The sequence below is a fragment of the Lepus europaeus genome, chromosome 9 (genome assembly GCF_033115175.1).
Source record: "Lepus europaeus isolate LE1 chromosome 9, mLepTim1.pri, whole genome shotgun sequence".
NCBI classification, from domain to species: domain Eukaryota; kingdom Metazoa; phylum Chordata; class Mammalia; order Lagomorpha; family Leporidae; genus Lepus; species Lepus europaeus.
Window position 1 is genome coordinate 83,966,946 of NC_084835.1, and position 25,368 is coordinate 83,992,313.

The window sequence follows — 25,368 nt, forward strand, 5'->3', positions numbered from 1 at the left end:
GGACTAAAGCCCTGGCTTGAGGCGCCAGCATCCCATATGGGTGCCGGTTCTGGTCCGGCTGCTCCTCTTCTGATCCAGCTCTCTGCTATGGCCTGGGAAAGCAGTGGAGGATGGCCCAAGTCCTTGGGCCCCTGCACCCATGTCGGAGACCCGGAGGAAGCTCCTGGCTCCTGGCTTTGGACTGGCACAGCTCTGGCTGTTGCAGTCATCTGGGGAGTGAATCAGTGCATGGAAGACCTCTCTCTCTACCTCTCTTTGTAACTCTTTAAAATAAATTTTAAAAAAATCTTGAAAAAAATAGTAAATAGTTGAAATATAAGGTAGCTAGGAGTATAGCATGAAATAATGCGTGTATTTCACAGTCTCAATAGAAGGTAGGAGCAGAACAAAGATCTAAAGAATCATAGGATTGATAAATGGGTTACATGGATATTGAAGTGATCAAGAATGTCTTAAGCATAGTGACAAAATTCATAGAGAAGCTGCTAGATGACTAATAAGGAAGGGTGAAATTTCACATGGTTTGTTCTTCAAAAGCTTTGAGCTGCCTGTCTTGAGTCAGTGAGGAACAAAACACCTCCTTCCACCTGCAGGATTCCTCGATGCATGGATGTTAAAGACCACCTGGACAGCATATTCTTGATGATACTTTAATTCATGCTACAAGAGGAACGGAATGTTCAGAAAAGAAATTGTGAATACAGGGGATTTTACTGATAACAATAACCATGAATTCCAAAGAGCACAATAGAAATGCTTTAGCAATCAGGACCTTTATTTAACCAAATAGCAATTAGAGGTTTGAATAATTTATAATGACCTAGAAGTCCTGAGTCTTTGGCTATTTGTTCATAGTGTTATCTTCAGTAGGTTTGGATTTTATATTGTTTTTCACTACTAGAACTATAATTATGTCTCTTGTCATTTTTCACATTGATACTTTTTTCTTTTTCCCTTGAACATTCTTAGTAACAATTTGCAATTTTTCATTTTTGTTAAAAGAGAAGCTCTTTTGTTTATCCAATTATTTTTAAAATTTGTTTTCTATGTAATTTGCTTCTGTTTTCTCTTTAATCTGTTATTTTCTTTAGTTAAATTTCAACCCATTTAAAATACTAACATAATGAATTCATTAGAGACTACATCTGTGAGTTATTTTAGTGCATCCTGCTAGCTTTATCTGTACTGCTCTTATCGCATTTATTTGTAAATAGTTTGTACTTCCTGTTTGATTTCTGTTTAACCCAGAATGATTTGGAAGTACATTTTAAAGTTTCTATGTATATTTCTTTTTTATCTTTTGAGTTTCTCATTTTTAAAAAAATTATTGATTTCTAGATTACTTTCATCATGGGCAGGGAACCTAACCTGTATAGTAACACACTCTATTTGACCTGGATTGGTTGTTTTTTGTTTTTAAAGGCAGAGCAACAGACAGAGATCTTCCATATGCTGTTTTCCTAACCAAATTCTCCTCTAACATCCAAGACTGGGCCAGGCCAGAGCTAGGAGCCCAGAACTGAATCCAGGTCTCCCGAGTAAGTGGCAAAGACCCAAGTACTTGAGCTGTCACCTATTGCCTCCTAGGATATGCATTAACAGGAAGCTGGAACAGAAGCAGAGCCAGCACTTGAACCCAGGCACTCCAGAGTGGAATGCCAAGGGCCCTCTCTGAAACCTAGATCTGTGTGACCAAAAAGCGATGAGCTTTGTAATCTTTCCTCAGGACAGGTATATGGCACAGCAGCTAATTTGCCACTTATATTGTAGTGCCCAATTCAGGTCCTGACTACTCCACTTCTGATCCAGCTTCCTGCTAATGTGGAACTTGAGAGGGAGCAAGTGAAAGGCTCAAGTAGTTAGGTCACTGCAACCCACCCGGAATCCTGGATCAAGTTCCGTGCTCCTGGCTTTAGCCTGGCCCGGCTCCTGCTATTGCAGGCATTTGGGGAGTGAATCAGCAGATGGAAGATTCATAGTCAATCTCTCTGTGCCTTTCAAATTAAGAAAAAAAAAAAGGCATGTTCAGTATTGCAGTCTTTTATTTGGGAAATAAAGCAAGATATCTTAAAAATAAAATCTACACTGGAAAATAGCATTGTTTGGTTTTCTGCTACTTCTGTTTTCTATTTTACTGCACATGATCTCTTGGTTCTGGTTAAGTTGTATTTTTTTAAATCTGTCACTATGATTGTGGACTTAGCAATTATTTTTACTCATTCTGTTTTTTTTTAAGCCTGCATCATTGGGTGCATTAAAGATAATTCATAGTATATTGTTAATTTTTTAAATGCAGTGTTCATTGTATCATTATTAAATATTTTTCTCATTTTGATATTGCTATGTGGGTACATAAAAGGTTTGTAGAAAATGGAATTACAAAATATTTTGGGAACAAAAGTTTGAAATCAACCCATGTTCTCACAGCGTGCATTTTCCATTAGCTTTTGAAGACCCTATATACAAAATCTTTAGTTACTTAGTATTTTCCTGGTATGTCTGTCCTCTCCCCGCCCTCCCTCCCCAATTTCCCTGTTTTCAGCCATAAATTACTTTTTAAAATTTTATTTATTTATTTATTTATTTATTTATTATATATATATATATTTTTTTTTTGACAGGCAGAGTGGACAGTGAGAGAGACAGAGAGAAAGGTCTTCCTTTTGCCGTTGGTTCACCCTCCAATGGCCGCCGCGGTAGCGCGCTGCGGCCGGCGCACCGCGCTGTTCCGATGGCAGGAGCCAGGTGCTTCTCCTGGTCTCCCATGGGGTGCAGGACCCAAGGACTTGGGCCATCCTCCACTGCACTCCCTAGCCACAGCAGAGAGCTGGCCTGGAGGAGGGGCAACTGGGACAGGATCGGTGCCCCGACCGGGACTAGAACCCGGTGTGCCGGCACCGCAAGGCAGAGGATTAGCCTAGTGAGCCGCGGCGCCGGCCTATTATATATTTTTTATTTTTGACAGGCAGAGTGAACAGTGAGAGAGAGACAGAGAGAAAGGTCTTCCTTTGCCGTTGGTTCACCCTCCAGTGGCCGCCGCGGCCAGCGCACCGCGCTGATCTGAAGCCAGGAGCCAGGTGCTTCTCCTGGTCTCCCATGGGGTGCAGGGCCCAAGCACTTGGGCCATCCTCCACTGCACTCCCGGGCCACAGCAGAGAGCTGGCCTGGAAGAGGGCAGCCGGGACAGAATCTGGCACCCCGACCGGGACTAGAACCCAGTGTGCTGGCGCTGCTAGGCGGAGGATTAGCCTGTTGAGCCACGGTGCCGGCCTCTTTTTTTTATTTTTTAATAGGCAGAGTTAGAGAGAGACAGACAGAAAGGTCTTCCTTTTCTGTTGGTTCACCCCTCAAATGGCCGCTATGGCTGGCGTGCTGCACCGATCCGAAGCCAGGAGCCAGGTGCTTCCTTCTGGTCTCCCATGCGGGTGCAGGGCCCAAGCACTTGGGCCATCCTTCACTGCCTTCCCGGGACACAGCAGAGAGCTGGACTGGAAGAGGAGCAACCGGGACAGAAACTGGCGCCTCAACCGGGACTAGAACCCGGGGTACCGGCGCCACAGGCAGAGGATTAGCCAAGTGAGCTGCGGTGCCAGCCAGCCATAAATTACTTGTTTTAGGAGAAACATGATTTTACTCTAGGTGTATCTCTACGAGAAGGCTGGACTTAATATTTTTAAAAAGATTTATTTGAAAGAGTTGCACAGAGAGAGAAGGAGAGAGAGAGAGAGAGGTCTTCCATCCTCTGGTTCATTCCCCAGTTGGCCATAATGGCCGGAGCTGTGCCAATCCAAAGCCAGGGGCCAGGAACTTTCTCCGGGTCTCCCAAGCCAGTGCAGAGGCCCAAGGACTTGGGCTATCTTCTGCTGCTTTCCCAGGCCTGTTAGCAGAGAGCTGGATCAGAAATGGAGTACCTGGAATGCAAATCAGCCCTCCAATATGGATTGCCTATGTCACAGGTGGCAGTTTATCCCACTGTGCCATGACACGGGCCTTGTCTACTCACTGCTTGACTCCCAAAGTGGAATCACAGAGAACTGTCAAATTCACATTTAAATATCCCCATGCCAAACTGGACAAAACTGGTCAGTGTGTGATCTTATGGGCAGTTGCTGAAGTATAAGGGAAAATAGTGTGGGACAGCCCCTAGAGTACAGCTTTGTCACCACCTTTTTTGAATCCAGGAAGGTTTTGGTTGTTCTGAGGCATGGGTTAACCAGTGGTATTGCTGGCTGTGTCTCGTCCTCTATCTGCTGAGAACCTTGACTGCCTTGCAGGGTCTCCAAAGGCACATTTCCTGAAGGAAAATGGAAGGAAGCTTGGCATTGTCTCACTGTTAAGAAGAGTTAAGTAGAAGAAACAATCACTGAATAACTTGTGTGATGTATGATCTTAGGGAAGGAGGTTTAAGACAAATTCTAGGTCCTCTAGTATTCCGAATCCATCCTATGTAATTAATCTTAGATATTTAAGAAGTAATAATACAATTCATTGAATATTTATTATGGCTTAATATACATTTAAACAGTTGAGCAAAGTAGTAGTAATGTGCCAAGTTTACAGATAAAGAAACTTGGACTTGGGGTATTTGTAAAAGTATAAGAGGGTGTCAAAAATTTATGGAAAATGGAATTAAAAGATAATGTGAACTTTCCATGAAGTTTTTTGAAGCCCCCTCATAGGGTTATTGAGTGACCTATTTTAATTTCAGTCTCTGTCACAATGCATGTGATCTTAATCACTTTGCTTTACCATTGCTTTTATGGTTAGATCTTAGCTGATCTTCTATGAATGAGAACATGCAGAGTTTGAGAAATTTCTTGGCAGGTACCCAGCCACCTGCTAAAATATTGAGTTGCCCTTGATAAATACTAGCAACAAACTGAATTTAGTGGGTAACAAAGAATGCACTGAAAATTAGTTCAAAGGAACATAAAGAGGATTGGACATACATTTAGAAACTTAAAAATTCTTTTTTTTTTTTTTTGGTGTTTCTTTTTTACTGTAATCTTTGATATATATGGAAGAAATTATATATGGATGATTGATGAATAACAAGTTTTATCATAAGTTGTAGATTCAACTTGTTATAATTGGCAATATGCATCTAAAACTCCTAATACAATATAAGAAACCTAATAAAACAGTCAGCAAAACTTTTTAGGCTGGTGCCCTGAGATAGAATAATTAGAGTGGGACTCTCATACTTGAAAAAACATCAAGTGACTTTCCTGCATTCCTAAATTATTAGGTAATTGCATGAATATATTTTCTGGTCAGCCAAGTCTTGCTGAGATGACCAGTATCCTAAAAACTAATAATAATTTCTTTTCAGAAACACCTCTGAGTCACTTAAGGCTAACACTAGAGCTACTCTGACTAGAATTTCCTACATCTGTATTTATTCAGCAATCCTTTTACCAACTTATAATGAGTGTTCCTTCTGCCAGCCATCTTTTACTTAGTGTTATACATAGAGACATGATGAACCCACTTGTATGTTCAGTCATCGTTTAAAAACTAGAGACTTTTGTCAGCTCCACCTCCACTGCAGCGTGTAAGTTAATCCTATTATTAGCTTCAGCTCACTATGGAAGTGATGGTGTAGTGTGAAAAACCTGCCTGTCTCCACTCATATATTATTAGGATGTGGTCCCTGGGTTTTGAAATCGGTTGCAAATACATAGGAAACTAAGCAAAAGGAAATAAAGTTATCCAACGTGAAGTAATGGGGGAATATTGTGTAGAAAAGGGAAAATATTCATAAAATACAACAAAACTATGGATAATGTTTTACATAGTCCTAATATAAACATTAAATGATGTTGTAACCTGACTTAGGCAATAGCTACATTAGGAGACTGAGATGCTAAGAAGTGTACATTTTGAGATGGGGGTAGGAGTGAAATAAATGAATCCTCGTACTCTGTATAAGAAATCAGTACACATCTAGAGATAGGGAAAAAGTCAAGAAGTATATGTGAAAATGCAGTACTTAGAACTATGGTGGTGGCCGGCGCCGTGGCTCAACAGGCTAATCCTCCACTTTGCGGCGCCGGTACACCGGGTTCTAGTCCCGGTCGGGGCACCGGATTCTGTCCCGGTTGCCCCTCTTCCAGGCCAGCTCTCTGCTGTGGCCCGGGAGTGCAGTGGAGGATGGCCCAAGTGCTTGGGCCCTGCACCCCATGGGAGACCAGGAGAAGCTCCTGGCTTCGGATCAGCGCTGTGTGCCAGCTGCAGCAGCCATTGGAGGGTGAACCAACGGCAAAGGAAGACCTTTCTCTCTGTCTCTCTCTCTCTCTCTCACTGTCCACTCTGCCTGTCAAAAAAAAAAAAAAAAAAAAAGAGCTATGGTGGTAACCAAAAGAGACAGGTGGAAGAACTAAAAATGCTCATATTATGTATGGGAAGAAAAAAGGCAGAGATATGAGGGAACAGCTTCCCACCCCCCACCCCACCCCCCGGCTTCAGAAAATTGGTCTGTTTAAGCCATGTACATAAATATTATCAAAGTAAAAATGCGAAAAGTGGCTCAGGTAACTTTAGTTTCTCAATATCCTCACAACACTTACTTTTGAGTGTCATCTTTATTACAGCCATTCTGCTAGATATGGAGTAGTACCTCATTGTGATTTTAATTTGCATTTCCATAACAATGATATTGAGAGTCTTTTCATCCATTATTGGCCATTCATGTATTTTGGTGAAATATCTCCAGATCTTTTGTCCATCTTTAATCATTTATTTATTTCTCTTCCTGTTACTGAGTGATACGTTCTTTATATATTCTGGATATAAATCCTTTATCAGATCCATTATTTGAAAATATTTTCTCCCAGTTTTTGTCTTCTTTCATTTCCTTAGTAGTACCTTTGAAGCATAAAATATTTAATTTTGATGAAGTCAAGTGTACATACTTAGTGATAAAGGATTGAAAACTTTCTCCCTAAGTTCAGAAGCAAGGAGATGTCCGCTTTTTTTTCCCCCCAAACATTTATTTATTTATTTGAAAGGCAGAGTTACAGAGAGAAGGAGAGACAGATTTTCCATCCTCTGTTTCACTCCCCAAATGGCCACAACGGCCTGAGCTGGGCCATGCTGAAGCAAGGAGCCAAGAGCTTCTTCTGAGTCTCCCAAATGGGTGCAGGAACCCAAGGACTTGGGCCATCTGTCGCTGCTTTCCCAGGCACATTAGCAGGGAACTGATCAGAAGTGGAGCAGCTAGGACTTACACCAGCATCCATATGAGATGCCAGTGTTGCAGACAGCGGCCCCATGTACCATGCCACAATGCCAGCCCAAAAGGATGTCCACTTTTACCACTTGTTCAGTAGTGTGCACTGGGTACAGGGGGAAAAAATAAAAAGAGCCTCAAGAGAAGTTTCTTTCTGTTCTATTTTTTTTTTAATTTTATTTATTTATTTTTTTTGACAGGCAGAGTGGATAGTGAGAGAGAGAGACAGAGAGAAAGGTCTTCCTTTTTGCCGTTGGTTCACCCTCCAATGGCTGCTGCAGCTGGCACACAGCGCTGATCCGAAGCCAGGAGCCAGGTGCTTTTCCTGGTCTCCCATGCGGGTGCAGGGCCCAAGCACTTGGGCCATCCTCCACTGCCTTCCCGGGCCATAGCAGAGAGCTGGCCTGGAAGAGGGGCAACCGGGATAGAATCCGGGGCCCCAACCGGGACTAGAACCCGGTGTGCCGGCACCGCAAGGCAGAGGATTAGCCTGTTAAGTCATGGCACCGGCCCTCTTTCTGTTCTAAAAAACAAGAAAGGGTTATTAGAGGAGAACTCCTACTTTTCTTTTCTTTCTTTTTCCCTTCTTTACTAGCCCAACCTCCAGGCAGTATTGTAAGGGTAGCCCAGTGATAGGAGAAGACTATACAAGCAGCTAAAACTCTTAGGGACAGGAACCCTCTGTCTGACAGTTCCCTAGGGCAGGATAGGATCCCATTGCTTTTCATTCTCTCCTACTGTGCCTAGAACATAAGACAGTCCTGTGAAGTACACAGCAGAGCAAGGAAACCTAAAGCCCTAGCTTTTTAGGGATGGTGGGAGATCCAGCATAAAATATACCAGTTTTCTCCCAATTATAGATTCAGTGCAATCCCACTGAAAAATTCCAACAAAATATTTAAAAATTTATTTGGAAAGGCAAAAATGTAGAATACCTAAAGTAATTTTGAAAAGGAAAAATAAGTTAGAGAAAATATAGTATACAACTGCTGTTGTTGGCAAAGAGAAACATAAATTAGTGGAAAAGAAAGAATAATGTTCAAAAATAGACCCAAACAAACATGGCTTTTATTTTTGACAAAGATACAAAACCATTCAATAAAGATTATCTTTTTAACAAATGGTATTGAAGCTATTAAGATATCCGTATGCAAAAGCTCAAATCTACCTAAATCTTATGTTATATAAAATTTAACTCAAATTGGATCATAGTTCTAAATTTGAAATCTAAAAGTTTGTAACATTTAGGAGAAAATATTCAAAGCCTAAAGTTATGCAAAGCATATATAGGCATGGTTCCCGAAGCTTAATTTCATTAAAAAAAAAAAAAAAAGTTGATAAATTGGACTTCATTGAATTTTAAAATTTTTCTCTTAAGGATGCTGTTAAGAGAATAAATGACAATTTACAGAGTGTGAGAAAATGCTTGCAAACCAAATATCTGAAAAAGAAGTTAGATTCAGAATATATAAAGAACTTTTAAACATATAGACTCCTTTGAGTAGAATGTGGTTTGTCATTACCAAAACTCATGGTAAGACTTGGCTCCTTCAATGTATTGAGGGGTGCAGCTTTCAAAAGGTAGGTGTTCATGGGGCATGACCCCTTTTAGAGTATCAGTGCTTGTCTTTATGAGCACCCAAAAAGACTTTAGCCCTTGGGGAAGTACAAATTAAAACCATAATGATTTAACATTCTATAGTATTTAAGTGGCTAAAATAAAAATATTGACAGTATAAAATGCTGGTAAAGATGCAGAACAGTTGGATTTCTTACACATTTCTAGTAGGGGACACTTTCTGCCAGAGTTTATAAAGTTGTACCATATAACCCAGCAAACCCATTCCTGGGTATTTACCCTAGAGAAATGAAAAGAAAATATGTTCACATAAAATCTGTATATAAATGTTCATAGCAGCAATATTTATAAAGGCCAAAAACTTGAAACAACTTGAAAAGTGAATGGCTAAACAAACTGATATATCTATAGAGTGGAACACTATATATAAAGTAGCAAACTATTGGTAAACACAACTTGAATGAATCCCAAATATATTGTACTAAGTTTACTAATCTCAAAGATTAAATACTGTATGCTATTATTTTTATATGACATTTCTGAAAAAATGAAGCTATAGTAATGGAGAACAGATATTGATTGCCAAAGATTAAGTATAGAGGCAGAGTGTTACTGCAAAAGGATAGTATGAGGGAGTTCTTTGGGGAGATGCATCCGTTCTGTGTTCTTGGTGGCTACACCAACCTATACATGTATTAAAGCTCTAGAATTTACCCCCAACCCCTGCCAAGTCATTCAATGAGAAAAGACAAAATACCAGATATTGATCAATATGTTAGAGTAACTGGAAAATGTTCCATGTTAAGTATCTGCTTAAGCTGAGCTTACGTATTCCCTGTTGTCCAGCAGTATAGAAATGTGTACAGTCACCAGAAACATGTCCATACGTGATGATCAGAACTATTTTCTTTTAAAAAAAAAAAAGATTTATTTATTTTTTACTTGAGAGACAGAGTTACACAGAGAAAGGAGAGGCAGAGAGAGAGAGCCTTCCATCGTTGCTTCACTCCCCAGATGGCCGCAACAGCCAGAACTGCACCAATCCGAAGCCAGGAGCTTCTTCCGGGTCCCCCACATAGGTGCAGGGGCCCAAGGGCTTGGGCCATCTTCTATTGCTATCCCAGGCCAGAGCAGGGAGCTGGATCGGAAGTGGAGCAGCCAGGTCTTGAACCAGCGTCCATATGGGATGCCAGTGCTTCAGGCCAGGGCATTAACCCGCTGTGCCACAGCGCTGGCCCCGATTACAACTATTTGCATAAAGACTGCAAAGCAACCATGTCCATCAATAGGAAAATACGTTTTCATATGTATATATATTCATGTAATTGGCTATTATGAAGCAGTGAGAATGATCTGTTATAAATGATAGGATATTTACAAACATAACGGTAAATGAAATAATTGAGACACAAAGGAATATACCCTGTCAGTCATTCTCCAGGTGTCATCCTGAGACTTTCAGTGGTGGCTGAGTCTCTTTTAGGGAGTCTCCAAGGTCAAAAAGCTTATGACATTAACACATCATCTACTATATTTGCTTTTATTCTTCAGCTAGTATATTTGTACAGTGGAATTTGAGAGGCTGTATGGATAACTATTCATGCAGGAGGCAGAAACCAATAATTTGAACGAGAAAGTTTAATATAAATGATTAGCTGATTAACTAAAATGGGATGAACTATAAAGGGGCTACAGACAATTACATTAAAGATACTCTAGGTCTAGGGGAAAAGTACTAGGAAGGATATACTTGGGCAGAGAACTCCCTCCCTAAAGCTGGGATTCAGCTTCTCATTGGAGAAGGTCTGGTTGTAGCTCACTGGAAAAGTTTGCTGTTTACCCCTGGCCATACCTGGTGCATAGTTCCCTCTGGAGCGAGGGCTGGTAGACAGTCCTAACAGATGTTCAGAAGTAAACCTTGGAATGTATTAGAGCCAGAACAGGCAAACAGGAACCATCCATCCAGGTTGCAAGCAGCCGGACTTTGGAAATGCTGGGAGACTCAGTAAGAATCTGCTTGTAGGGGCTGCTGTGTAAGTGAATGCCTCTGGATGTCTATCATACTCTGCTGTCAACCATGCAGTAGAAGGGAGAAGAAAACAATGGAAGCTTATAAGAAACAGGAAGGGGGCCAGTACGGTGGCATAATAGGTAAAGCCGCCGCCTGCAGTGTGGTATCCCATATGGACTGTGGTTCGAGTCCTAGCTGCTCCACTTCCAATCAGGCTCTTTGCTATGGCCTGGGAAAGCAGTAGAAGATGGCCCAAATCCTTGGGCCCCTGCACCAGCATGGGAGACCCCGAAGAAGCCCCTGGCTCCTGGCTTCAGATCAGCACAGCTCCAGCCATTGTGTCCAACTGGGGAGTGAACCAGAGAATGGAAGACCTCCCCTCCCCTCTCCTCCCCTCTCCTCCCCTCTCCTCCCTCTCATCACAGAACAGATAATGAAAGGTGGATCTGGAGCTAGCTGGCAATAAATTAATAATGGGCACTCTGTATGACACTGATGAGCCATCTCTGGTAGCTGGTGTAATATGCTTTTGTGATTTTTTAGTATGTGCTTTTAAAATTTCTGTTTTAATTTATAATATAAATATAAATCCAAATGAAAAATCTTCGGAAGATTTTCATTTCTAAACATGTAAAGGGAGTATAAGTCAAAAATTTTTAGAATTACTGCTTTATATTACTTCCTTTAAGTTCCCCAAAGTAGACAAACCCCATCTATATTGCTCGAAATCCAATAGAGTGGTAGGGCCATAAAGGATTCCTCCGAGATATTGATAAGGGTATTTCCTCATCTGGTGCTGACTCTCAATGCAGGGTGCAGGGGGTAAAGCTGTTTGTAACACATACCATTGTCTGTGGCCTTTCTGCCCATCCTCAGTTGTGTCCTTGGATTCCACTCCTCCATACATGCACATGTACACATAGACACACAGACAAGTCATTTCTCCGCTGAAAAGCTTAGCTAGAATTCTGAAAGTTTCTGGTGTATTGCAAGTGCCTTATGCCTCTCCCAGGTAGGGAGTTGTATGTGTAGGTTTGTACCTGTCCTGAGATTAATTATGATTTTCCTGTATTTTCTGAGTTGCTTCAAGAGAATATCATCCTTTATGAATGTGTTATGGTCTATGAATAATTAAATTTAACTGTTTGATTTAGGAAATTATTTCCTTTTTGTCATCCATTCTTTTATTTTATTTTATTTTATTTTTTTTGACAGGCAGAGTGGACAGAGAGAGAGAGAGAGAGAAAGGCCTTCCTTTTTGCTGTTGGTTCACCCTCCAATGGCCGCCGTGGCAGGCGCGCTGCAGCCGGTGCACCGCGCTGATCCAAAGGCAGGAGGCAGGTGCTTCTCCTGGTCTCCCATGCGGGTGCAGGGCCCAAGCACTTGGGCCATCCTCCACTGCACTCCCGGGCCATAGCAGAGAGCTGGTCTGGAAGAGGGGCAATCGGGACAGAATCCGGCACCCCAACCGGGACTAGAACCCGGTGTGCTGGCGCCACAAGGCGGAGGATTAGCCTGTTGAGCCACGGCGCCGGTGTCATTCTTCTGGATTCTAATTTTGTTTCTCTGTTTCTTCCATCTAGTGTTATAGTATTCCTGTAGTGTTACTCCTTTAGAATTTAAGTTTTAGAAATTTGATTCTGTAACATATCTAGAGATTAAATCTGGGTTATCACTGCTTTTCTGAAGAACTTGCTTTCTTAGATTTTTCAGTCTCCTTCCTGTCTGCTTGCTAATCATGGATATGGCTAACAATACTGTTTGTACAGTGTATGTATTGCCTGAACATCTTCTGTGTATCATTTGTTTGATTTTTTTTCCTTTTAGGTATTTAGTCAACAGTGGCTATTTGCTGCTGCCCAGTTCTTCTATAATAATAAATAGGATTAGGGCAAGTGTTTTGGCACAGTGAGTTGGGCTACTCCTTGGGATCCTTGCATCCCTATATCAGAGTGCTAGCATCTCCACTTCCAATCCAGGTTCCTGATAATGCATGCTGGGAGGCAGCAGACAATGACCCAAGTACTTGGGCCCCTGCCACCCACACGAGAGACCTGAATGGAGTTCAGGGTTCTTGGCATTGGCCTAGCATAGCCCTTGCTATTGCAATCATTTAGGAAGTAACCAGTGGATAGAAGATCTCTCTTTCTCTTTATCTATGTGTGTCACTCTGCCTTTCAAGGATATGATTTAGATAAGCACTAAAAAAATAATAAGTAAAATTAACTTGGAAAAAGAGGTAATATATATGGCATTAGACAATTTCGCTAAATACTGTAAAAAAAAAAAAAAAAAGAAAACTCTGAACTCCCTTTACTCATACTTAGTCCTTTGCTGATTTTAGTCTTGTTTCAGCAGTTTGGGTCAGGCATTTAGGATCTATCCTCCCATAAAAACACCGAGTGTCTTGGCTTGCTCACCTGTAATGTACATAAACGTAGTCTTATCAAATATATGAATAATTCTGCCAACATTTATAAAAGAAATATTATTAGGAATTTATTTTTTGTCCTAAAGCCTTGGAAATTTGTCTCCTGGACTCCACTTCTTTAGCCTTGCATGGAGGAAAGGAGGTACAGATAGGGTGGCAGGCTATGTGAGCCTTCCACTGGGTATTGTAGTGAACACAGAGTGACGGGAGTGGATGGTGAAGTGGAAATGTGCCATGGCTCCGCTGGATCAGTGGCTCGATTGTAAGGTTACTGGTTATAGGAGATGAAGACCCTGCTGTGAAAGGGGTCTTGGGAATGGTGGAGAGACTAGGAGGGGCAGAAATGGGATATACTGAAGGAGTGTGAAAACTACTTTCTTTTTTTTTTTTTTTTTTTTTTTTTTTTGGTTGACAGAGTGGACAGTGAGAGAGAGAGACAGAGAGAAAGGTCTTCCTTTGCCGTTGGTTCACCCTCCAATGGCTGCCACGGCTGGCGTGCTGCGGCCGACGCACCGCGCTGATCCAATGGCAGGAGCCAGGTGCTTCTCCTGGTCTCCCATGGGGTACAGGGCCCAAGTACTTGGGCCATCCTCCACTGCACTCCCTGGCCACAGCAGAGAGCTGGACTAGAAGAGGGGCAACCAGGACAGAATCCGGCACCCCGACCAGGACTAGAACCCGGTGTGCCGGTGCTGCAAGGTGGAGGATTAGCCTAGTGAGCCACGGCGCCGGCCTTTACTTCCTTCTTTCATCTTGGAAGAGGGAAGGGACAAGAGCTGATGGGGGCCCTACAGTGGGTGACCTCTTCTTCATTTCTCCTGTCCACCGCGTTACCTTGTCACCTTGATTTCCCTTCCCTTTTCTCCACCTGCCAGTCAGCAGACCTAGGGTAGAGTGTTCAATAAGTAACATAGGGTTATAGTAGCTTTTTATTGGTGTTTTCCTCATTTCCTCCTCCTCTCCTTTCTCCACTCTTGTTGGCAGGTGATAACAGAGGGAACTGGAGGGTGCAAGGTGTGAGGAGTTTGGAAGAGAACAGGGAAGAACAGGAAGAAAGAGAAGGCTGGAGCTACTGTTACAGTCGGGGACACTAAGGGGCAAAGTGTGTAATCTGTAGGGACACATGTTCTAAAGCATCTCTTGATAGCTGGTTGCTTACTGTTCTCTAGTAAGTATGTTACCTAGAAGCTACATCTAGCTAACAAGCTTGAAAGAAGAGATGCTGTCGCTTAACAAAGTGCTAGAGATATACAGTTAATTTGCAGATTTTATATACATATATTTTGTGTATGTTTTGTCTTTCTGATGATTACATGTTCAGGCATAAATGCTCTTTACCAAACCAGATGCATGTTGATGTTTAATTATGGAGGTGGCAGCATCAAGAGTGTGATCAGCCGAGACCAGGTGTGGCGTCTTCAGTCAGGCTCTTCTACTGCTTCCAAGTCTCTGTTCTCTGTTTCAGCTGTGAAGTGTGGCTTCAAATATCTTCTTTACAGAGTGATGTAATCAGTACTCCATAAATATTATGTCTCTTTCATGGAAGTGGTATTTTTATTGAGGTTATTCAATTCTAAATTCTGATGGTTCTGATTTTGCTTGTTTAATTGGGTTCTTGAAACACATTCATTCTGGTATTAAAAACAAATCAACCAAAAACATTCATCAAGAAGAGGTAATTAATTTTGAAAATAAAAAGTGACATCTTTAAAATAATTGCCGTCAAATATATAACTTTAAAAAGTTCTGTTTATTAAACATGCAATGTTAACCAAAATGTCAATTGAAAAAGTATAAAGAATCCTACCGTGGGAGCAAAGTGTTTTCATTGTTCTGTTACCCCTTCTACTCGAGATCTATTTATTGTGCTATATTAACAGTCACTTTTTATAAAGGCATTTGCTTTGTCTCCAGGTGTAAAACAAAGGTGTATCCAGATAATCTTCCTACAACAAGTGTGGTGATTGTTTTCCACAATGAGGCTTGGAGCACACTTCTGCGAACTGTTCATAGTGTCATTAATCGCTCACCAAGACACATGATAGAAGAAATTGTTCTAGTAGATGATGCCAGTGAAAGAGGTAAATTTTAATTTTAATGCCAATAATAACCTACACTTTTTGTCACCAATAGTTGAAAAACTAGTTGTTATTATTTTTAACCTAGAATTTTATACAAATTTATGTTTTATCCTACACATTTTTATAGTAGGGTGGATGTTTTGTGCAGCAGTTAAGCCACTGCTTGACCCACCTACATCCCATGTTGAGGAGCCTTAGTTCAAGTCCCAATTCCACTTCCAATTCCAGCTTCCTGTTAAAGTGTACCCTGGAAGGAAGTGGGTGATGGCTCAAGTACTTGGGTCTCGGTCTCTCCACGTGTAGGAGGCTTATATTGGATTCTAGGCTACTGGTTTTGACCTGGCCCAGCCCAGGCAGTTACAGGCATTTGAGGAATGAACCAATGGTTGGAAGATCTCTTTCTCTGTCCTCTCCCTCCCGCCCCAGCTAGCCATCTGTCTCTTCAAATAAATCAAAATTTTTTTTAATTCTATGCTACATTGTATACTTAAATTTTTTATGGCATTTGGACTCATCCAGAAATGCAAAAACAGTATACCTTTATGAAACTTAGCATTTAGTTTGTGGTACATCTTCATCTTATTTTAAAAAAATACTGTATAATGTAAATAGCAGAGCAATGAAAAACTCACATAATTTTGTTAGGATTTTCTCTGTGGGAAGCTGCAGGTCGGAGTCAAATGGAGACTGGATCTTATCTATAGAGATGAATCCAAAAGTTTGGTTCTGAGTGAAGTAGAAAGTATCTTTGACAGCAAAATGAGCCTTAGCTGAGTGAGCTTTAGTTCTCTAGATTTTTCTTAGGTTTTCCTATTTATTTCCAAGTTTCAGGAATGATGTACAACTAGGTGTATAAAAGAATGAGGAAGGGTGATAAGGTGCTGTGTAATATGACACAACTTACAGTCAGTCTCTACAGTGACCATTTCCCAAATGTGCTTCAAAGAATTTTTAAGGATTTTTCTTAAGTTTAGCATCCCAAACTATTTCATGGTATTTTAAGTTAACGTTATTTATTCTGAAACCTTATTGGAGATTTCATACAGCAGAGTACTATAGTAAATGGTATTTCCCAGTCTTTTTTTTTTTTTCCACAGCACATCTGTTTGAGTCATTGATGTCATGTGTTCCGCCATTATTACTGTGCTCACGTGAATAAATTTTGTAGGAAAATACAAAAAGTAGCTTTGTACTGCTTTTTCTTCCCTTCTTCAACCAGCCTTGAACTTCATCACTTAAACCTGTGTTAGTGTTTCAGCTTGATGGCCTAGTCTTTGATTGCATCTGCTAAGATGTTTTAGTTAAGCATCAGACCTTCCCCTTCCTGTGCCCACCCTAACTATGTGTATTTAATAATAACTGAGTTTAACTGCACTATATTATTGGGAATAATTTGTACATTAATGACAATTTAAATCTTACAATTTTGCCAGATTGTACAGGTACAAGTGAAGAATAAGATATATCCTATGTCCTCAAGTACCTTCTTAATCTAATTAATGAGTTGATGATCATACAGAATATTAAACAGGACAATGCATATTGTAACTCAGTACCAAAATGATTGAGAGCTGTTACAAATTAAGAATATCATAGTAAGGGCCAATGTTATAGCATAGCTGATGAAGCCATGGCCTGCGATGCTGGCATCCCACATTGACGCCAGTTTATGTCTCGGCTGCTCTGTTTCTGATCCAGCTCTCTGCTGTGGAGGATGGCCCAGGTACTTGGGCCCCTGCCACCCATGTAGGAAACCCAGAGGAAGGTCCTGTCTCCTGGCTCTGGCCTGGCCTAGCACCAGCTGTTGTAGCCATCTGGGGAGTGAACCAGCAGGTGGATGTCCTCTCTCTCTGCAGCTCTTTCAAATAAATAAATAAATAAATCTTAAAAAAAGAATACCATACTAAGAAGGAATTATTGTTGACAAGAATATAAATCTTATGTGGATAATTTGTTTGCTAGCACTTAATCCCTCCTGAAGAAAATTAACCTAGGGGCCTGTGGCTTAGCAGGTAAAGCCTCCACCTGCAGTGCTGGCATCCCATATGGGCACCGGTTCAAGTCCTGGCTGTTCCGATTCCAATCCAACTCTGCTATGGCATAGGAAAGCAGTAGAAGATGACCCAAGTCTTTGTGCCCCTGCAACCACATGGGAGATCTGGAAGAAGGTCCTTGCTCCTAGCTTTGGATTGGAGCAGCTCTGGCCGTTGTGGCCATCCAGGGAGTAAACCAGCAGATAGAAGAATTTTCTCTCTCTGCCTCTGCCTCTCTGTGACTCTACCTTTAAAATAAATAAATCTTTTTAAAAATTAATGTAAATTAATTTTTTTTAGATTTATTTACGTATTTGAAAGAGAGAGAGGGAGAGACAAAGAGCTCTTCATCAACACATTCATTCTCCAAATGGTTGTGGCCCAAGCTGTGGCCAGGCCAAAGCCCGGAGCCAGGAATTCTATCCTGGTCTCCCATGTGGGTGGGATGCAAGTGCTTAAGCACTTCTTCTAGGTCTCCCTGTGGGTGCAGGGGCCCAAGGACTTGGGCCATCTTCTACTACTTTCCCAGGCCACAGCAGAGAGCTGGATCGGAAGTGGAACAGCTGGGTCTCGAACTGGGGTACATATGGGATGCTTGCACCGCAGGTGGCGACTTTACCTGCCACAGCGCCAGCCCCTAATTATTCATTTATTTAGTTAATATCTACCCTCCCCCAGTAGACTGCTTCCATCAGGGCTATTTGCTCACCATTATCTCCTCAATGCTCTCAGTTCCTTTACATAGTAAACAGCCTAAAATTCATTGAATGAATGATCTATCAATCATTTAATCCTCACATCTGTTTCTTATCTGTGCACACTTTGTAAGGAATATGCATAGCACACACAGTCTGCCCATGGCCTTAGGATACCTGATTTCATAGTTAATCTGCTCCTGCTGAGTAGGTCTGTTTATTAAAAGAAATACGAAGTAGGTGCTATAGTTATCCCCTTTATTTTTGAAGTTTTGTTGATGAAAAAAATGAGGCTTAGTGTAGTAGGGGATCCCAAACTATTTAAGTCCAGGGCTTGACCTCTTAACCACTGTGTGCGTCACTTCTGATGGAGCTCTACTGTTAGAAGATCTATATTGAAGTCAGTCTGGACAAATCTAGTTCATGTCTGAAGATACGTAAACACCATCTCAGAGGGTTAAGACTTAAATTTTTTGTCATATTCCTAATCTAACTGTTGTTTTTCCCATTTAACACAGGGAGTTTTAGAGGGGTCAGACTTATTAGACCCTCAACTCCTTGTTCCTCTTACGTATATGTTAGGAGTTCTGTCCAGTACTTCTGATGTTGCTGTGAACAGTGAAGTTTTCCCTGACATTCTCTCTCTCAGAACCTCACACTCCCTGACGGATGGGTGCTTCCAGATCTGTGTATAAGTCAGTAGGTAGCAAGATATTCTAGTAAACAAGATTCTCCCTATCTTTAGATGAACAGTATTCTCTAACCACACTTAGTTAGCTCCCATACCTTAATTTTTGTAAAATGAAGTTTGAATAGATAGTTCTAATCTCCCAGCCAGTAGTGAGCCCATAATTTTATATTGATACACAGACAGCTATTTCTTAGCTTTATTGCATGAAAGCCACAAATATCTCAAAGATGCCAAGAAAATGTGTGTGATAGCATATTTTTTGAGTTACTAGACCACAGAATTATGAATTTTTCTTTTTGTTCATGGACAAAACAGAGTATTATAGCTTTCAGAGATGTAGATCTTGGATATTAGATAGCTTTGGTTCTTAAAAAAGCATTTTTGACCATTTTTCAGAAAAACGTGGTAGACATATTGTTTATGATACAACAAACCTTGACTGATGTAATGTAGGAGAATTTATTTCATACCCTATAACACATGAGATTCTGATCAAATTCTGGATATAAAGTATTTATTTTAACTTTGTATCTGATCAGATGCTTACACAGTCCTGACTTCTCTCTGGAGTTTCCTTCTAGAATTTTCTTGCTGTGAACAAAAATACAGGCTTTGAATTTTGGCCGACTTGGGTTTGAATCTTGGATCCATTCCTTAAAAAGCTGTTACTTTGATAAATTCACTTAATATATTTTAATTTCTAAAATATTCATACTAACACTTAACCTCATAGGGTAGTTTGAAGATTAGATAGAATCTATAAAGTGAGTAGCATTGTACTTGACAGAAACAAAATGTTAGCTGCTGCTGCAGAACGTTACTTTTCTCTGGGTTGGCACTACCCCTCTACATTTTAGTCAGAATCAAGTAGATCTTTCTGACCCTAAAATTGCTCATAAAATCACAGTGATAGTTTTCAGATACTCTAACTCAAATGCAGATTAGGAAATATGAGCAGAAATGGAAACTGTCAAGTCTTCGGTATAGTGTCTAAGGGACACAGACCTTTCTCTTTCACAGTTTTCATGTTCCTCATCGCTTTTTCATGTAGTTGTTTCTGGTTTTACCGAACAGGCAGTTATTTCACTTCCATTTGTCTTCCCCACACCAACCACCATATAGGAAACTCTTTGGATCCCTACTGTTAGTATTTAAGAGCTCCTCAGGCCGGCGCCGCGGCTCACTAGGCTAATCCTCTGCCTGCAGCGCCGGCACCCAGGGTTCTAGTCCCGGTTGGGATGCCAGTGCTGTCTCCATTGCTCCTCTTCCAGTCTAGCTCTCTGCTGTGGCCCGGGAAGACAGTGGAGGATGGCCTGAGTCCTTGTGCCCTGCACCCTCATGGGAGACCAGGAGGAAGCACCTGACTCCTGGCTTCGGATCGGCGCAGTGCGCCGGCCGTAGTAGCCATTTGGGGGGTGAACCAACGGAAGGAAGATCTTTCTCTCTCTCTCTCTAACTCTGCCTGTCAAAAAAATAATAATAATAAAATATATATATATATATAGAAAAAAAGAGCTCCGTAGTACATTGACCCTGATTTCCTTGACCTTCCCATTACTAGAGTCCTATGAGACAAATCTCGTTATAGGAGTGCCAGTATTCCCATCTCGAATATTTCCTTTGCTTGAGAAATTATCCTCATACCTACTAGATGAGGGTTAGTTGGAAAGATGTTTTGCCCTATTACCATCAGTAGCTTCTCTGGCATAAGTTCTACAAACTCACCTTATCTGAAAAATCTTGTTTGTTTCGAGAAGACTGTACTTTTTCTGTGTTTTTGTTTTAATTCAAAAATCCATGCACAATTTTTCATGAACTTTTAAAAAATTTATTTGAAAGTCAGTCACAGGGAGAGAGAGATCTTTCATCTGCTAGTTCATTCTCCAGATGTTCACAACAGCCAGAGCTGGGCCAAGCTGAAGCCAGGAGCCTTGTTCGAGTCTCACGTGAGTGACAGGGCCCAAATATTTGGGCCATCTTCTGCTGCTTTTCTCAGGCCATTAGCAGGGAGCTCACGTCTCGGCTGCTTTTTCTACAGTTTAAAGTCAGTTGTGAACTTTGGGCACAGCCTCTTATCTGAATTCTTCATTGTAGCTGTTGATTTTGCTCCACATAATTCCCTTTCCTCTCTTCCTTCCTTTTCTCTTTTCCTCATCAGACTGCCTTTCTCTCTTAAAAACTTTTTTTCCTTCTTGTCTGTTAAAGATCTCTCTTTGGCCTTGTAGTTACAGTCCAGGATTTCTGTTATGAACTTGACATGACTTCCTGCCTCCTGATAAAAGAAATGTATAATCAAAAGATGTAATCACTAAAACAGTTTGTTTCTGCCTATGGAGAAATCCCACAGCGGTGGCATTCTCTGTCCTCTCTCTGTATTGAGGTCTGGATGTAACGCTTTTAAATTGTTTCCTATTGCTGATGCTTACTTATGATTAGAAAAAAGCAGCATTCATCCTGGACAGGTCAGGGAAACGTGATAACATTCCTGTCCTGAGCCCAAAGGCACTCTCCGGCCGGCAGCTTGAGCTCGTGCTCTCATGAAATAAAAAACTTCCTTCAGTGAAATGGATTTGTGAACCAGGGAACCTCACAAGGAGTGCTCACTGAGAATATGTGTTGAAGGAATTTTTATTGCAAGTCAAAATTGCTTTACATCTGGCTAGCACTGCATCACACTTCTTTTTCATACTATTCCTTTTTCAGATTTTTTGAAAAGACCCCTGGAGAGTTATGTGAAAAAATTAAAAGTCCCAGTTCATGTAATTCGAATGGAACAACGTTCTGGACTGATCAGAGCTAGGTTAAAAGGAGCTGCCGTGTCAAAAGGCCAAGTGATCACCTTTTTGGATGCTCATTGTGAGTGCACAGTGGGGTGGCTGGAGCCTCTCTTAGCCAGGATCAAACATGACAGGTAATTTGCTGTAATCTGTGAGTTTGCCTTCTGTACATTTGTCTTAAACTGTGTGGTGGGTTGGACCATTCTATACTTGTAGAAATCTTAAATGTAAAAATGATTTCCTAAGCATCTTTTAAAATAATGCCAAAGAACACTCTAAATGAAATCTGAGCAAGGCCACATTCTAAAATCTGAAGAAGTGTTTGCACACTGTCTTGTTAATGGGAATGGATTGGGAAGCATGCACAGTATTATGTGTTCAGTTCACTAAATGGGAGAACAGATGAACAATGAATTCAAGGGAGATGGGATAAAACCATTTACTTGTGCCTCCTCCCCAGGCTAACACTGGGGCAGGCAGGTCATCCCCTCTCTAACCACATTGTTACTAGGACTGTAGCTCTCAGCTATAACACAGCAAGAAGTAGAAGGAGCTGGAGAAAAGCACATTGTGTCCTGAAATGCTCAATTGTATACAAAAGCACTGTAATCTTAGATAATACAGGAAGAGCATTGGTACAGTGTGCACCTGTAGTTGTAGTCTTCCTGTTGTCTATTGCTTGACACTGATTTAGTTCTTGTGTTTCAGGAGAGAATTTAATGTCTGCTAGACCCATGTTAGTTGGATTTCTGCTTGTTAATGCAGTTTGAGCTAGAGGCTGTCTATCTTAGTTTAACATTAAGGGTTAGATTTTAGTGGGGTAAACTTTCACCACTAAGGGGAATATGAGGAGAACTGAAGCTACTGCATTGGTTATGTTAGCAAATGCTGGATTTACTTCTCTCCTTTCAAACATGAATAAATAAATAAATTAGGCCAGTGGGAAAATCCAACATCTGGAGGAAAGAGGAACTTTCCTGAAGAAAAAAAGAAATGGATTATCTCTGTAAACTGCTCTAAGTCACAGATGAACCTTTAGCAGCAATAGCCAAAACTCTGAGAGAAAGGGCAGTGTGAGGTGGTAAGAGAAGTACTAAAGAAAACTAAGTGAAATAAGGACCAGAGTGATTTCCAGTGTGAGTTGTACTAGAATGTTTCAGAAAGTTTGTGGAAAAGTTAAAAATTTATTTTGGTGCCAGAAGATTTTCTTAATTCATCTTTTTGAGAGAGAAAGCCATCCACTGGGTTCACTCCTCAAGATGCCTCCCACTAGGGCCCGAGTGGGGTAGGAGCTGCAGTGCAGTCCGTGTCTCCCACATGGGTAGCAGGAATCCACTTACTTGAGCCATCACTTTTGCCTCCAGTGTATGCATTAGCAGGAAGCTGGAATAGGGCTGGAGCTGGGACTTAAACCCATGTACTCCAACATGAGATGTAGGAAGCCAGTGCCAGCCCCAAGTGTAAAAACAATTTGAAATCCATGTGTACTCGTATAACATAGCTTGACTGGTTGGTTTAGCTTAATATTACAAACCCTATTATTGTAATATATTCCACTAGCATATTTTTAAATCTTTGACTATAAATTTTGGATTTAAAACTGGTGATGGCTTCCATAGATACAGAAGTAAGTTCACTAAAATTTAACATTCACTTCTGATTAGGAAATATTTAACCAACTGTTATAAAATGGAAATTTACTAACTGAAGAAAAGATAACTTTTAAAAAAAAAAATCTTAAGCAAACATCACATTTAATGAGGAAATGTTGAAAACATTTTTTGAAGAGATAGGGAACAAGAATGCCCCAAATTATTAGTCTTAAGTTTCATTGTAGAATCTGTTTTATGGAATGGAAAAAAAAAATGCTTTGTCACTTGCAGATGATGTGCTTAACTGTGAAGATAAGTAATCTACCCATAAAATAAAAGAAATAAGAACTTAGCAATGTTGCCAAACATGAGGTCACAATAGAAAAGTCAGTTGCTGGGGCCGTCGTTGTGGCATAGTATATGAAGCCTTCACCTGTAGTGCTAGCATCCCTTATGGGCACCAGTTCAAGTCCCAACTGTTCTACTTCCAGTCCAGCTCCCTGCTAATGTACCTGGGAAAGCCCAGAAGATGCCCCAATTACTTGGGTCCCACACCCATGTGCGAGACACAGAAGAAGCTCATGAATCCTGGCTTCAGCCTGGCCCAACCTGTGACCATTTGGGGGATAAACCAACAGATGGAAAATTTCTCTCCCTGTGTGTGTCTCTCCTTCCTTCTCTCTGTTTTTCTGCCTTTCAAATAGATAAATAAATCTTTAAAAAAAAAAAATCAGTTGCCTTCTTCACACGAACAAGGAATGATTAGAAAACACAGTGTAAAAAGAAAATATACCATTTATACTAGCAGTGAAGGTAACAGACTGTACTTAGGAATAACTTTATCTAAAGATACATAAAATAAATTAGTAAAATGATTTTATAACTAAATGCTTAATTAAAATTATATAAAAATAAGTGGAGACCAGGAGAAGCACCTGGCTCCTGCCATCGGATCAGCGCGGTGCGCCGGCCGCAGCGCACCAACCGCGGCGGCCATTGGAGGGTGAACCAACGGCAAAAGGAAGACCTTTCTCTCTGTCTCTCTCTCTCACTGTCCACTCTGCCTGTCAAAAAAAAAAAAAAGTGGAAAGGAAGATGAAATTTCTGAATAGAAAAGTTAATATCCTTAAAATATCAGTTCTCCCCAAATTGATGTGTAAATTCAATGTGGTTCCAGTTGGGGTCTCAACAGAATTTTCTTTGAGTAACTGGACAGGCTGATTCTAACATTTAAAAAGAAATGGAAAAATAACAGATATACTAATATGCTCCTGAAGAAGAATCAGGTTCCTGAAGGAGAATCAAGTATAAGAGCTTTCCCTGTCAGACAGAAGGACTTGTTGTAAAGCTGTATTGGTAATGGCAGTGATGTATTGATGCGGGAACTCAGATAGTCTGGTTTAATAGGGTTGTGTCTAGAAACTAGCCTGTTTTTATCTGCAGACTTCATTTAGACAGACTTACGACAGCAGGCGCTGATAATTACATCAGAAAAAAGGAACAATTGGTTATCTATAGTAAAATAAATGAAGTTAGATACTTACCAACATCATACTCAAAATCAGTCACTTGAGGATTAAAGACTTAAATGTGAAAAGCAAAAATCTGTTTTATAAAAAAAAAATAGCATTGGAAGTTATCTTCATAATGTCAGGGGAGGGAAAGATAAATAAAACATAAGTTGGTTGGGTAGATACCACATATTGTAAAATAGGGCTACCAAAGGCTAAGAGGCATCTTTCCTTAGAAAGGGCTGGGGACATTTATGAGGGGTTTTTTTTGTTTTGTTTTGTTTTGTTTTGTTTTCAGATTTATAAAAATAGGCACAATGATAATTGAACATTTTTTAAATATATGGTTAGTTTGAATGAAAAAATACAAACCTCAGGGAAAACATCCTTTCTAGTAATTAGAAAACAAATTGTGAAAATCTTGAGAAGTTAATGTTAATATATTGTCAGAAATGTAAGAAAATAACATCCAAAGTTGATAGCAATATGAAGAAACTACAGGGAGGAAAATATGCATATATGTTCAAAACTTCTGGAAAGCTGAAGAATAGTGCCTTTAATTCAGTAACATCACTGCTGTAAGTTAACTCTTAAAGCAAAATATTATGATCATGTTCATGTAGTATCTTAATAGCAAAAACCTATGAAGAATACAAATGTCCAAGAGTTGTTTAAGATGATTAAATATGTAGTAACTACAAGCATTATTTTTGAAAACATAGGAATGTTTTTAAGT

The 25,368-nt window shown here is 40.5% G+C and overlaps 1 protein-coding gene across 4 annotated transcripts in view; it reads left to right on the plus strand.

Annotated features, from left to right (window-relative positions):
- GALNT1 (polypeptide N-acetylgalactosaminyltransferase 1) overlaps nucleotides 1-25,368 on the plus strand; it is a 131,609-nt gene that overhangs the window by 83,258 nt on the left and 22,983 nt on the right. For all 4 annotated transcript variants that reach the window (XM_062201557.1, XM_062201558.1, XM_062201559.1 and 1 more), the window contains 2 exons: nucleotides 15,167-15,333; nucleotides 21,456-21,663. In XM_062201557.1, the coding sequence (XP_062057541.1) occupies nucleotides 15,167-15,333; nucleotides 21,456-21,663 (375 nt within the window). The remainder of the gene's footprint in view (nucleotides 1-15,166; nucleotides 15,334-21,455; nucleotides 21,664-25,368) is intronic.